Here is a 13,052-nt window from a genome sequence, read left to right as displayed (position 1 = left end):
CAGATCCTGAAGGATTTGCCACTTGTCCAAATAGAGTTCTGATAACATTTCTGCTGGAAATATTACTTATTCCTCATGCAAAATTTCTAGGGAATGTCACCAATTTGGAGCATAACACTTGAGTGACGAGCTACAGCACCTTTATGTGTTTCAGAGCTTTCTGAAAGTCAGCACGCGTGATGCAGGAGAGTCTGCCACCCCTGAGATGTGCAGTGGTGCCTGAGAATGAGCACGAGCATTGAACAGAGATCAGGGACTATGGATTGTGTGGCAGGTGGAAGGTGGTGGGTGGTTGTCTCAGGGAAGCAGCAATGGTCCCTTCTTGCTGTTCTCGATTAAATACCAAGTCTGAGTGTTTCTTGGGTGATAGTATAGCAGGTGCTCCTCCGACATTCATTTGGAAGGTAGAGGGAAATTCATAGGATGTTATTCCTTGTTCCTTTTTCTAAGGAGAAAGGAATTTAAGAGGCTACCAAGAAGAGTAGGCTGTTAAACCTTTTTATGAGTGAATCCATAAGTTAGATCCCACTTCTTATAACCTCTCCAAATGTGCTGAATTTGATAGTGGCCTTGAAAATGTCAGAGATGTGTCCCTGAATGCCACCAGGGCAGCCTATGTCTACTCCAACATTCAGAAGCTGCTGCAGCAAGCAGAGCAACTGGCCAACGATGCCCAGAGCACTGGGGATAAGACCAGCCAGGTAAGGAGTGTCCAGGCCTGAAGCACGTACCTTTCTCTTCTGGGCACTGTGGGAGATTGTTCTAGAAGCTCACTGAGCACAGATTCCATGGCTCAAATACATGTGCATCCATATTCTCTTTTTGTGGGACTTGTTTATGGCTTCCTTCATCATGTAGGATGTAGATATTTTAAGGAACAAAGTTTTGCTCACTGTTACTCAGGCTAGATGGAGACTCCTGGAGTTGGGTGGTCCTCCGCATCCTGCTCTCTGGGACGGCACATCACTGTAGCCAGCTGTCCTAATTGTTAAAAATCGCCAACGCTGCTTTTTTTTTTTTTTTTTTTTTTTGGCCAGTCCTGGGCCTTGGACTCAGGGCCTGAGCACTGTCCCTGGCTTCTTCCCGCTCAAGGCTAGCACTCTGCCACTTGAGCCACAGCGCCGCTTCTGGCCGTTTTCTGTATATGTGGTGCTGGGGAATCGAACTTAGGGCCTCGTGTATCCGAGGCAGGCACTCTTGCCACTAGGCTATATCCCCAGCCCCGCCAACGCTGCTTTTTGAGGACTAGACTGGTATTAATGAGATGAGGGGCCGGGTGGCAGGGACCTGCAAGTCTAGCTACTTGGGAAGCTGAGATCAAGAAGATTTCAAAAAACTTTTGTGAGATTTCATCTTAACCAATAAAATGCTGGGTGCGGTGGTGAGCATTTGTCATGAGAAAGATAAACAGGAGGGTCATGGCCCAGGCCATCCCAGACAAAAAGCGAGATGAGACCCTATTTTTAAAAATGATGAAAACACAAAAGATTAAAAGCACGACTCAAGGGGCAGAGTACCTGCCTAGCAGAACAAGGTCCTGAGTTCAAACCCTAGTATTACACCACACTAAAAAGAGAGGCTGAGAGATGAGAAAGTCTCACACATTTTTTTGTGATAAAATTAACACTGCTTCCTAATATCTGGTTGGGCCTTTTTTTTTTTTTTTTAAATGCCAGTCCTGGCATTTGAACTCAGGGCCTGAGTATTATTTCTGAGCTTTTCCCAAGAGTAGTACTCTACCACTTGATCCACGGCTTTACCTCTGGGGTTTTTTTTGTTTTGTTTTGTTTTTTTTGGCCAGTCCTGGGCCTTGGCCCGAGCACCGTCCCTGGCTTCTTCCCGCTCAAGGCTAGCACTCCGCTACTTGAGCCACAGCGCCGCTTCTGGCCGTTTTCTGTATATGTGGTGCTGGGGAATCGAACCTAGGGCCTCGTGTATCCGAGGCAGGCACTCTTGCCACTAGGCTATATCCCCAGCCCCTACCTCTGGGTTTTTAAAAAATAATTTGTTAGAGGTAATAGTCTCACAGATTTTCCTTCCAGGCTGTCTTCAAACCGTGGTCTTCAGATCTCATCCCCCAGAATAACTTGGATCACAAATATGCGCCACTTGAGACTTTTTTTAAAAATTAGTTTGAAGTGTAGATGAGAATAATGGCTGGCTGCATTCTTTATTCATTTAAAAATGCTTTTGTGGGAGGTGAATATGGTGGAAGGATTTCATTGGCATACATGATAATAGAATAATGAAACCTACCAGAAATAAAATAAAGGGGCAATAAGAATAAGTCTTAGGGGGTTTCATTGAATGTTTAAAACACATTATGTGCACCCATGGAAATATCACAATAAAACTCCCTTGGACAACTAATATGTGGTAGAAATAGAGTGGCTACTAGAAGACACCTTGTGATTTTTTGCTTCTCTGGCTTGGGTGCTCTGGTTGCCTCGCTTGGAAGCTCGCTGGACGCTGCTCTGACGTGGTGGCATTCTCCTTGAGCTCATGTGTTGTTTTGCTTTCCAGGTTGCAGAATCTCTTGCTTCTCGTAGCAAAGTGTATCTGCAGCGCAGTTCCAGGTTCCTACAGCAAAGCAGCAACCTCAGTGGAAAGCAGCAAGGTCAGTTTGTGGTGTAGATGAACCAGTGGAAGCAAAGCTCCGAGCACCCTTGAAGCACGTTCTCTTGGCTGGAGCAGTTGGGAGCTTCACATTTCTCTGTTGGGTTAATTTTCCACTTTCCTTTGACACGGCATGGTTTTGAATTTTATACTGGGGACATCACTACCTTAAACGTGCTTGCTGGTTGATCTTTAAACCTCCTGGTGTATGTGTTGGGTTATTTTCTATTGCAGATGTATACTTCTTCCTCCTGATTTCCCAGTTCTTTGAGGAAATATGTTTGGTATTTCTGTCTTTCTTCCAGAGAAGACTTGTGGTAGGCTGGATTAAATTAGCCCCGATGCATCAACTTCTCAGTTGTAGTTTAGCATGTCTTGTAGTTTAGCATGAGCATGACACAAAGAGCAGTCAAAACTCTGTCATGTAAGAGGACTACATAGGATCACAATGTGTCATAGTATGCAGTGTTCTTGCTACACCAATGTAAGAAGAGTACTAAGGCTTCTCTTATAGGAGAAAATGCTGGGCCCTGCACAAAGCTCATTTCCTTTTCCCATATCTATCTGAGCCAAATGCATGGCTGCATCCATTTTTTTGTTAGTTTGCTTGTGAATAACAATTTAGCATTGATGGTGCCAGTTGGACAGTGTGAATAATTATGATGCTCAGTCATCATAATTAATACTTTAGCATTAAGGCTGGTGGATTCTGGCTTCAATTTACCCATAGTAAGTCATAGTCCATCAAATTATAATATTCCTGGCAATCAAAATGTCACATTTTACACATGCATGCAAAATCCAAATGTGGTTTTCTTGTGTTACAAGTAAAAGCTTTGGTCAGAAATGGTGATATTTAAAGGAAGTTGAATCTCCAATTAAGTGATCACTGGGGAAGAGAAAAGGTGGAGGGTTAAACTGGGAAGCAGGGAGAGGGGCGTGAGGAGACATCCATGAGAAACAAGTATTCAGGGCATGAGAATCTCAAGGAAAAAGGTATCTAAGATTCAGGTGTGGATGGATTGCAGGTTAGGGACTCTGGTTGAGACTGAGTGGTCAGAGCAATTCTTTGTCCTTGAGCTCTAATACAGTTTTTGAACTTGAAATTCAAGAAATACTAGTAAGGAAAGTATGAAGCACAACACACGACAAACCAAGGTAAAAGCATACTTCTAATTCTTATAGCAAGGAGAGTTAAGTCTGGCTAGGAAAACATGGACTATTAGGATATCTATAGAAATCTCTTGATTCTGTAAATGGATTGAGCATGGTACAGAAAGCTGTTGCCTAAGCAACATTGTAGAAGGCTAACCTAAGAGCAAACATTTTTTCCTCCATTTTAACAGGTGTTACATTGTGGCTGAGTAAATTGAAAAATATGACAAACAGATTTCAAGAGAATGCAGACAAAATTGCCAGACAGACCAATGCATCCCTCTTGATACTCAGAGAAATCCCTGAAGGTAAGTAGAGAGGAGTTTCTGCATTTCATTATTGTCTTCTCCTGAGGAGAGCCTGCCTAGAGTCTGGTCAGCATCCCTAAGTAAAAAAATGAACTGTCCTTGACCAGGTTTTTACTTGCAAAGGGAAGTGACCTGGAGGTAGAAATCCCTGGTGATATTAACATCACTTCAGAACACCTGGCCATCCTCTTGACCATTGACTTTAAGTTGTTCTTTTTTTTTTTTTGTTCTTTTTTTTGGCCAGTCCTAGGCCGTGAACTCAGGGCCTGAGCACTGTCCCTGGCTTCTTTTTTGCTCAAGGCTAGAACTCTGCCATTTGAGCCACAGCGCCACTTCTGGCCGTTTTCTGTATATGTGGTGCTGGGGAATTGAACCCAGGGCCTCATGCATACGGGGCAAGCACTCTTGCCACTAGGCCATATCCCCAACCCCCTTTAAGTTGTTCTTATCTGTTCATGGAGTGATGTGGTCTGAAAATGTGTTCACTGGAGATGGTAAGGAAGTAATAGAAAGAACCCAAAGATAAAAGTGTAGATTATTATCATTTAAAGGTTGGGCTATTACTACATAAGGATAATTACCAAATACATTAGTCTAGATAATTACCATAATGCTAGGTAATTATCACATAAAGTTAGATAATTAAGGCTAGACTAAATAAAGATAGATTACTACCATATTGAGTCCTGAGCACATAGTCATTAGCCATTGCTTTGGGGATCATATTATGTATTGAAATAATAGCTCAGAGAATAGTTACCCAATGATTTCTTTTGTCCCTTGATAGGGGAAGTAGAACTAACAACATGCAGCCTTCATATTTGCCATTTTGTGTTCAACAATCAAGATAGTTTCTATGTCCAGTGAAATTTGTTGTGGTTTTGAATTTTTCTCAGAGGTTCTTCACCAGGTGTGTGATTTTTATTTACATTTCCTTTAGACCTAAGGGACAGAAGAAACAAAACAGAAGAGCTGGCCTCGTCTGCCAACCACAGTGCAGGGAGAACATTACAGGAAGTGCTGAGACTAAGCCGGAAGGTGTTTAACACCTCCACTGACCTGTCCAGAGTGAACCGGACATTACAAGAGACAAAGGAACTCCTGCAGGACTCCTCCATGACCAGTAAGTGGCGGTCCTCATGGCATTTGGTCTGCATTTTGCAGATGGGGAGCCAGCTGGGTGAAGGTGGTGCCTTATTCACAAGATGGCTAAAAACTGAGCCTTGTGTCAACACCTAGATACAGAGAGGGGCCTTGGGAACCTGCCACCAGTGCATCTGTCAGATAATTCCAAAATTTCAGGGGTTGACTGTTAGGATGTCTTATTTGATCCAGCGCAGTAGTAAATAAGTGATTCCTTTATCATCTTTTCCTCAATTCTCTTGCCACCCTTATCTTCTTGTCTGTTAGCTCTGCTAGCTGGAAGGAAAGTTAAAGACATGGAATCACAAGCCAACCTTTTGTGGGAGCGGTTAAAGCCTTTGAAGACTTTGGAAGAGAATCTGAGCAGAAACCTATCAGAAATTAAATTGCTGATCAGCCAGGCCCGGAAACAGGCAGCTTCGGTGAGCAGGGGTTCATGCCTGGGGGTACCCACAGTCCTAGCATCTGGCTTCTCCATGACCAGGGACATAGAGAGTTCCTAGTGCATCCTTGCGGGTGGCCGGGGCTGACCACCTGGGTTCTCCTACAGTTTTCCTAGGCCAAGATTTGAAGAGCCCTGGCTTCCTTTTAGCCTTGTGTTTTCACTCAGGTCTAGGACTCTACTACTTGAGCCACAGCTCCACCTCTGGATTTTCACTAGCTAATTGGAGATAAGCATCTCATAAAATTTCCTGCCCAGGCTGGTTTTGAGCCTTGATCCTCAGATCTCAGCCCCCTGAGTAACTAGGATTACAGGTGTGCATCCCCAGTGCTTGGCTGTGTTGGCATTTTTAAAGCTGATGCATAGCTTCTTTTCCTGTTCTTACTTAACATGTTTCAAAAGACAGTTGGTAAAAAAGCTCTTGATATGTTTATGGAGACTTTAACTAGAGCATATCTCTGTATTAGCATAGACAGTATAGAAGACATGGTTAATGTCACTGTTTCACTGACTGCATTTGGTTCTATTAAGTGCAGTTGCTTCGTAAATATTTACTGAGTGACTAGTATATCATTTCAGCAACTATTTGATAAATAATAATCAAATTGCCTCTGTGGGATGGGCTTCTTCAAGAAATTAAATCTCCTGTGATCAAGGCAGGTTCTCAGCATGAGGCCCTGGGGTCAATTCCCCAGCACCACATATACAGAAAATGGCCAGAAGTGGCGCTGTGGCTCAAGTGGCAGAGTGCTAGCCTTGAGCAAAAAGGAAGCCAGGGACAGTGCTCAGGCCTTGAGTCCAAGCCCCAGGACTGGCCAAAAAAAAAAAAAAAAAAAAAAAAGGCAGGTTCTCATAAGAAATATCTTATTCATAACCCATTTCACTGACTTTCTCATACATAGAAACTTTACCAAATTAAAGTCCTTTTCACTGAAGTCTGATCTCTCACTTTTTGAAGCCCAAAGGGAATGTAACTCTCAGTGAGAATTAGAATCGTTCCATTACCCTACTAAAGAGCCGATGTTGCTTATCATTAGTGATGGAGATACTGTTTTCCTTCTCAGATCAGAGTTGCGGTGGCTGCAGACAGAGACTGTATCCGGGCCTACCAGCCTCAGATTTCTTCTACCAACTATAACACCTTGACCCTGAATGTTAAGACACAGGAACCTGACAACCTTCTCTTCTACCTTGGCAGCAGCAGCAGTGTAAGTGAGGGTGATGAGGGCTGTTTATGAATAGAGCTTGTTCCTTGGCTTTTTGCTTAAGGCTGGTGCTCTACCATTTCAGCCACAGTTCTACTAGCCTTTTGGAAATAATTGGAAATAATGGTTTCACGAACTTTCCTTCCTGGACCCGCTTTGAACTGTGATCCTCAGATCTCAGCCTCCTAAGTAGCTAGAATTACAGGCATGAGCTACTGACACCCAGTGTTGGACCCCTTTTCTCAGGAAAGGAAATAAGGCCTTCGTGATACTGGTAATTCTTTTATAATAGGAAATGACTCTGTCAATGTGATAGTGTTAGGTCAACAATAATCCTTAAAAGTGAAAGCCTCTAAGGAGGAATGTGACATTCTTGAACAATGCCTCCTTCTGCCATCTTTGTTGCAAGTCCTGTGGGTTGAATTCCATGTGATGTTTCTGTATCTGCCTCCTGCCCCAAAGTGACTGGGTTCTAGGGCTATCAAACCTCAACTCACCCAGGCTTTTCCTACCAACAGATTCCATGGTTCCCAAGGCCAAATTTTCCACAGAAGACCATTAATCCTTTGCCTTTCAGAGGGAAAAATTCAGAGCCCTTGGGGGCTCTGAAGTTAGGAATGAAAAATGAATCACATTTGTCATCCAGATGTCTTAAGAGGAGATAAGCACACACAGGCCCTGGAGTAGAATCCTGTGGCTCCCGTCTTACTGCATATTTTGCATGCATTTATTGCCTCCTTAGCTCTCACTTCTGCCCTGGATACCTACTGGTGGCTCCCAGCCAGTTTTTAAGGGGACTTTATGGGAGATATCATGGAGGGCCTGGCCCGCTAAGTGAAGTGAGGCACTAATGTCCAGTCTTGGCACCATCTCCAGGACTGTGACTTATATTCCAGTCCCAGAGAGGAGGGCATTCACAGACAAGAAAGAGAGCATGCCAGCATGTGTGAGTCCTTGTGTTTAGTCCTTTGTGAAAGGAAGGAAGGAAGGAAGGAAGGAAGGAAGGAAGGAAGGAAGGAAAGAAGGAAGGAAGGAAGGAGAAGGAAAGAAGAAAGAAAAAAAGGATAAGAAAGGCATTTTCTGAAATAGAGGAAACACTGTATGAGCTCATTTTTTCAAGTGTTTTGTTGGTTGTGCAAACAGCAGTGCATAAACTCATGTCCACTCGTTGCTGTCCTCAGTCTGACTTCTTGGCAGTGGAGATGCGGCGGGGGAAAGTGGCCTTCCTCTGGGATCTGGGTTCGGGGTCCACCAGGCTGGAATTCCCGGATGTCCTCCATGACGACCAGTGGCACACCGTCCACATCAGCAGGTAGCAGGGAAGGGTCCTCCAGAACGCCTCTTGGTCTCTGTTCCTCTCTCTTTTTCTCACCACTCTTTCTCTCATATTTAAATTGTATCTCCTTGAAGTGCAGATTACATCATGGGATAAGATGGCTTTGAAGCTTCTGGAAAGTTGCATTAGAAAGCATACTTGGTTTAGAATAGAACTAACATTTTTTTTTCTTACTACAGAAGAAATGAGCTTTGTGACCAACCTTAGGATCAAAATAATAACATTAAAAGCTCAGATTATTTTTGCAAGGCTCTATTTAGACAGTCTAAGCCACAACCTGGTCAGTGTGGACTCGTGAAGGAGTCCGGGTGTCATGGGAGAGGTTCGGGCTGCAGCGGGCAGGGAGAGGAGGGAGGATGAGGACGCAGGGTCAGGTGACATAGCAGATTCTTCCTTTCAAAGCCCTTCCCCAGACCTAACTCTTTCAAGCAACTAACTTAGGCCTAACTGCTTTCCACTTTTCTCATCTATTACAGTTGTTGATAGGATGCTGTGAAAACCTTTTTCTTTATTGCTTACCATAGTGGTGTAACATCAAAGATAATAGATGGTCTTTGGATAAAGTCTCATGCCAAGAACTGCTCTCTGAGATTGTGGGGGAGTCAAGTAGAGGTGTGGGGGACAAGACTGGAAGCAAGGATACCGGGCAGGGTGGTTCATGGGATGCAGGAGATGTATGAGGAGAGATGTATGAGGAGGTGTGTGTGTGTGTGTGTGTGTGTGTGTGTGTGTGTGTGTGTGTGTGTATAGACACCCAATACTGACAATCCCTTTTGTAATCCTTTGTGATGGACATCAGGTTTGGAAACATTGGATCACTGAGTGTGACAGAAATGAGCTCAACTCAAAATCCACCAATGAAAACCAGCAAATCCCCGGGCACTGCTAAGGTTCTGGACATAAACAATTCAACGAGGATGTTTGTTGGAGGACTTGGAGGGCAGATCAAGGTAGCATCAAGAAAGCTTGTCTGAGAAGGACAGACAGGCTGATTGTAACTGACTAGAAAATAGTTTGCTGACATTCTCTGATTCTTCTGACTAGATGAACAGTTTTCTGGATTTTATCTTGTTTTATTTATTTATTTATTTATTTATTTATTTATTTATTTATTTATTTATTTATTTATCTATCATCATGACAATGCACTTGAAGAGCTGGGCTGGCTTTATAGAGAAAGGAATCCAGCCCCGTCAGTGGCAAAATGGAGAAGGAGCAAGAGATGATTTTGCTATTTGTGTTTCTTTTCCATTGATGAAGTAGAAAATTCAATGCTGTGTATTTCTGTAAAGTTCATTTATCTTTGTCCTAAGTCTAATGGTAGAACTACTGATTAATATTTTCAAAAGAGTGCTTCATGGTTTGTTTGTTTGTTTTTATATCAGTGGTCCTCTTGCCAAATAAGCTGGAGTGCCTCTAACTTGGTTCAGCACTCTGAAGGCTAGGAAGGTCATTTCCAGTTGGGCTCCATAACCGACCACTTACAAACCCTAATAACAGATACAGTCTTCCAGATCCTGTGCAGGACCCTCATGCAAGGATGTCACTTCCTAACTAGAAGAAAATCTAGTCTTTACAGCATGGCCATTTTCCTAATGTAGTTTTCTTAAAAATTGGATCTGCTGCATTTGAGCTCCCAGGGCAAAGTCTTGTGCACCTAGAGAACTATTCCTCTAGGCCATGCCCTCATGGGTCATGTCTCTTTGTTTGCTTGTCTTAGAAATCTCCTGCTGTGAAGGTCACTCATTTTAAAGGCTGCATGGGAGAAGCCTTCCTGAATGGAAAGTCCATCGGCCTGTGGAATTATGTGGAAAGAGAGGGAGCATGCCATGGCTGCTATGGAAGGTAAGATTTTTTTCATGATCTGACACATGATTCTGTTAACATAAACACCTGAGAGCTGGTAAGGAATTAACATGCATGCCAATAATGCATCCTTTACATTATTGGTCACCTTATTACAAAGGAAATGATAGAGATTATTTACTAATAACAGTTCAGGTCTTTTGTTGTTGCTGGTGGTGGTGGTTATCTGGTTTTTTGTGGTTTTTTTTTTTTAGAGGGACTTGGGTTTGAACTCAGGCCTCCAGCTTGCTAGATAGGCATTCTACTACTTGAGCCATATTTCCAGCTCTTTCACTTGGGTTATTTTTGTGTTAAGGTCTCACTGAATGGCCTGGACTGATCTACTCCTATTTATACTTTGCATCTGGACTGACAGGCTCCAGCCACCACATCCAGCTATTGGTTGAGATGGCTTCTCAAAACCTTTGTGCCTAGAATGGCCCTGAACAGCAGTCCTCTCAATTCCAGCCTCCTTATTAGAAGAGATACTCTTTCCTTAAAGTAACAGTGTGTGTACTGTTCATAAATGTTTAGAAATTGCAGTACTTCTTGGATATAAGTTTCTAGTTAGGATGAACATAATGTGCAGGCCATGCCTACCCCATTCCAGTGCCTTAAGAAGAGGTTTCAGTGTGGCATTTCCTGAGCTTCCTTGACCCCAACATGTTTAACATGGTGCGTTGGGAGCTGCTTAGGTTTCCTGGGACATACTTAACAGATGCTGATAGACACTAACTGGACTCTTTACTCGGTGCCTGTAAATTTGCTGAATAGCCTTGACTTGGGGTAGTCCCATCCCCTCCTAGACAGAACCTTAGTTCAGAGAGCTAGTAAGCTCATGCATGCATTGTCCATGTCAGCAGATGTTAGGTTGGAGCTGGATGTGATTTGCCATTATTTGATCATTGGCGGGTCCAATGGTATCCCTCAGGTTTAAATAATGCATCAGTGTTCAAATTTGATATTTGTTACCAAGTAAACCCATTGAAATATTTTTCTTCTTCCTTGAATGTTACTAGACTTATTTACATAGTATTCACATGTTATGAACATCTCTTATTAATTGTAAAGGATATTGCAAGCTAGGAGCTAGTATTTCATGCCTATGATCCTAGCTACTTAGGATGCTGAGATCAGAGGATTGCAGTTTGAAGCCAGCCCCGGCAGGAAAGTCCATGAGACTCTTTGTTCTCTTAACTATCCAAAAGCCAGATGTGGGAGGTGCAGCTCTAGTGGTAGAGCACCAGACTAAAGTGAATGAAAAGCTAAGGGATGGGACCTAGTTTCAGTCCCCTGTATCGGCATACACCACACAAAACACATGTTTCCCAATTCATCACCAATTCTGGCAGTTCTCACTGACATAAACATGGTGAACATCTTTTACTGGAGGAGCAGGCGTACTGTAGGCTAGCTAAGAGTGGCTGTCACAAGAGCTGCTGACCACAGGACCTTGGTAGAAGTCATGCATCCTGGCCCCCCTGCTGCCTACTGGCAGCGCCAACAGGAGGCCCACCAGTTCATCTCCTCAGATATCCCCTGGCCTTGGGAAAATGCCTGCAGAGAAAAAGAACAGGCACTATGCTGTGGCCAGGGGTCACAGTGGGAGATGCAGTATCCCAGGCCCGAGCACACACTCCCCAGTGACGGCCATGCGCCCCGCTGACGGGCCGGAGGGACTGTCCCTCTCCCGTGCCATCCATCCATCCCAGGACACGACAGAGAGCCTCACACGCAGTCTGCAGGGGTCCGAGGAGCTCGGACGTTGGGTATTTTAAATATATTTATGATACAATATAATTGATTATTTATATTTTATTTGAAGATATTTATAAATATAATTTATTATGTATTATATTATTCTAAATATATATTTTAAAATACATTTATTATGTGTCTAATATATTTTTCCCTCTCCTAGTGCAAGGACACATATCATTGTGCCCTTGACCAGTTTACCTTGTCAGTTAGCTTCAATCAGCAAAGGGGGATAAATGTCAGTATAAAAGCTTCTCTGAAAGCACTGGAAGTAAGAATGGAGTTAGAGTAAAGGAAATGAAAACAGTTGTTTGTACACACCTTTAATCCCGGCATTTAGGGGACCCAGCAGGAGGAGCTTAAGGCCAGCCTGAGGTCTTAGAGCAGCTTTGTCTCCAGCAACAACAATAACAAAATAAATTAGAATAAGAAAATAGACGCACATCTACTTTTGGCATAAGTAGAAATATTTATAGTGGTTATGTTTCTGTGAATAACAATGCTGTCATATTTCTGTGAATTTCGTTTACCTGGACTTTCTTTTCTTTATGAAACAACTGGACATTTGTCCTGCTTAAGCTCAAGACAAGTATATTTTCAAACATAGGCTGAGTATTTATTTGATTTTGATATTTTGGGGATTTAGGAATATCTGCAATATATACAACAAGATACTGTGGGATGGAATGTGAATCACAATGCAAAAATCATGCCCATGTATTCATTATGACATGGCTACCATGTAATTTGAGACAAGGTTTCTTATATAATTTTGTGCATGGGACAGTGCCATGCTGTGGAATTTTCCATTTGTGACACCATGTTTGCACTCGAAAAGTTTCAGATTTGGGAAGTGTTTGGAATTCCATATTTTCAGATCAAAGATGCTGACCCTGTTTTGTGTTTGAATCTTGAATGACGGGAATAATGGGTTAGTCTGGTGAGGGAGAACTCAGCAAGCACACGTGGGCTTTCTGTGCCCTCCTGAGGGGGGCGCTGTCTCACACGCTCTGCTCTGCAGCCCGCAGAATGAAGATGCCTCCTTCTACTTTGATGGGAGTGGATATTCTGTCGTGGAAAAGACGCTCCGCACCACTGTGACCCAGATAGTCATGCTCTTTAATACCTTCTCACCTAATGGACTCCTCCTTTATCTGGCTTCCAATGGCACCGTAAGTGTCTTTATGGTCATTTAGATTGTCGCCATGTTCTTTATGCTTGATGTGGATTTGCTAATACAATAC

General features: G+C 43.1%; 1 protein-coding gene across 1 annotated transcript in view; it reads left to right on the top strand.

The window, feature by feature from the left end:
- Positions 1 to 13,052, top strand: part of Lama1 (laminin subunit alpha 1) — a 148,007-nt gene that overhangs the window by 115,494 nt on the left and 19,461 nt on the right. The window contains exons 40-49 of the mRNA XM_048363582.1: positions 566 to 701; positions 2,524 to 2,617; positions 3,963 to 4,079; positions 5,020 to 5,202; positions 5,490 to 5,644; positions 6,729 to 6,872; positions 8,051 to 8,181; positions 9,005 to 9,155; positions 9,926 to 10,050; positions 12,830 to 12,980. Of these exons, the coding sequence (XP_048219539.1) occupies positions 566 to 701; positions 2,524 to 2,617; positions 3,963 to 4,079; positions 5,020 to 5,202; positions 5,490 to 5,644; positions 6,729 to 6,872; positions 8,051 to 8,181; positions 9,005 to 9,155; positions 9,926 to 10,050; positions 12,830 to 12,980 (1,387 nt within the window). The remainder of the gene's footprint in view (positions 1 to 565; positions 702 to 2,523; positions 2,618 to 3,962; positions 4,080 to 5,019; positions 5,203 to 5,489; positions 5,645 to 6,728; positions 6,873 to 8,050; positions 8,182 to 9,004; positions 9,156 to 9,925; positions 10,051 to 12,829; positions 12,981 to 13,052) is intronic.

This window comes from Perognathus longimembris, chromosome 15, assembly GCF_023159225.1.
Source record: "Perognathus longimembris pacificus isolate PPM17 chromosome 15, ASM2315922v1, whole genome shotgun sequence".
Lineage (NCBI taxonomy): Eukaryota > Metazoa > Chordata > Mammalia > Rodentia > Heteromyidae > Perognathus > Perognathus longimembris.
The sequence above is the reverse complement of the archived record's forward strand: the minus strand, read 5'-3'. Positions and strand labels throughout refer to the sequence as shown.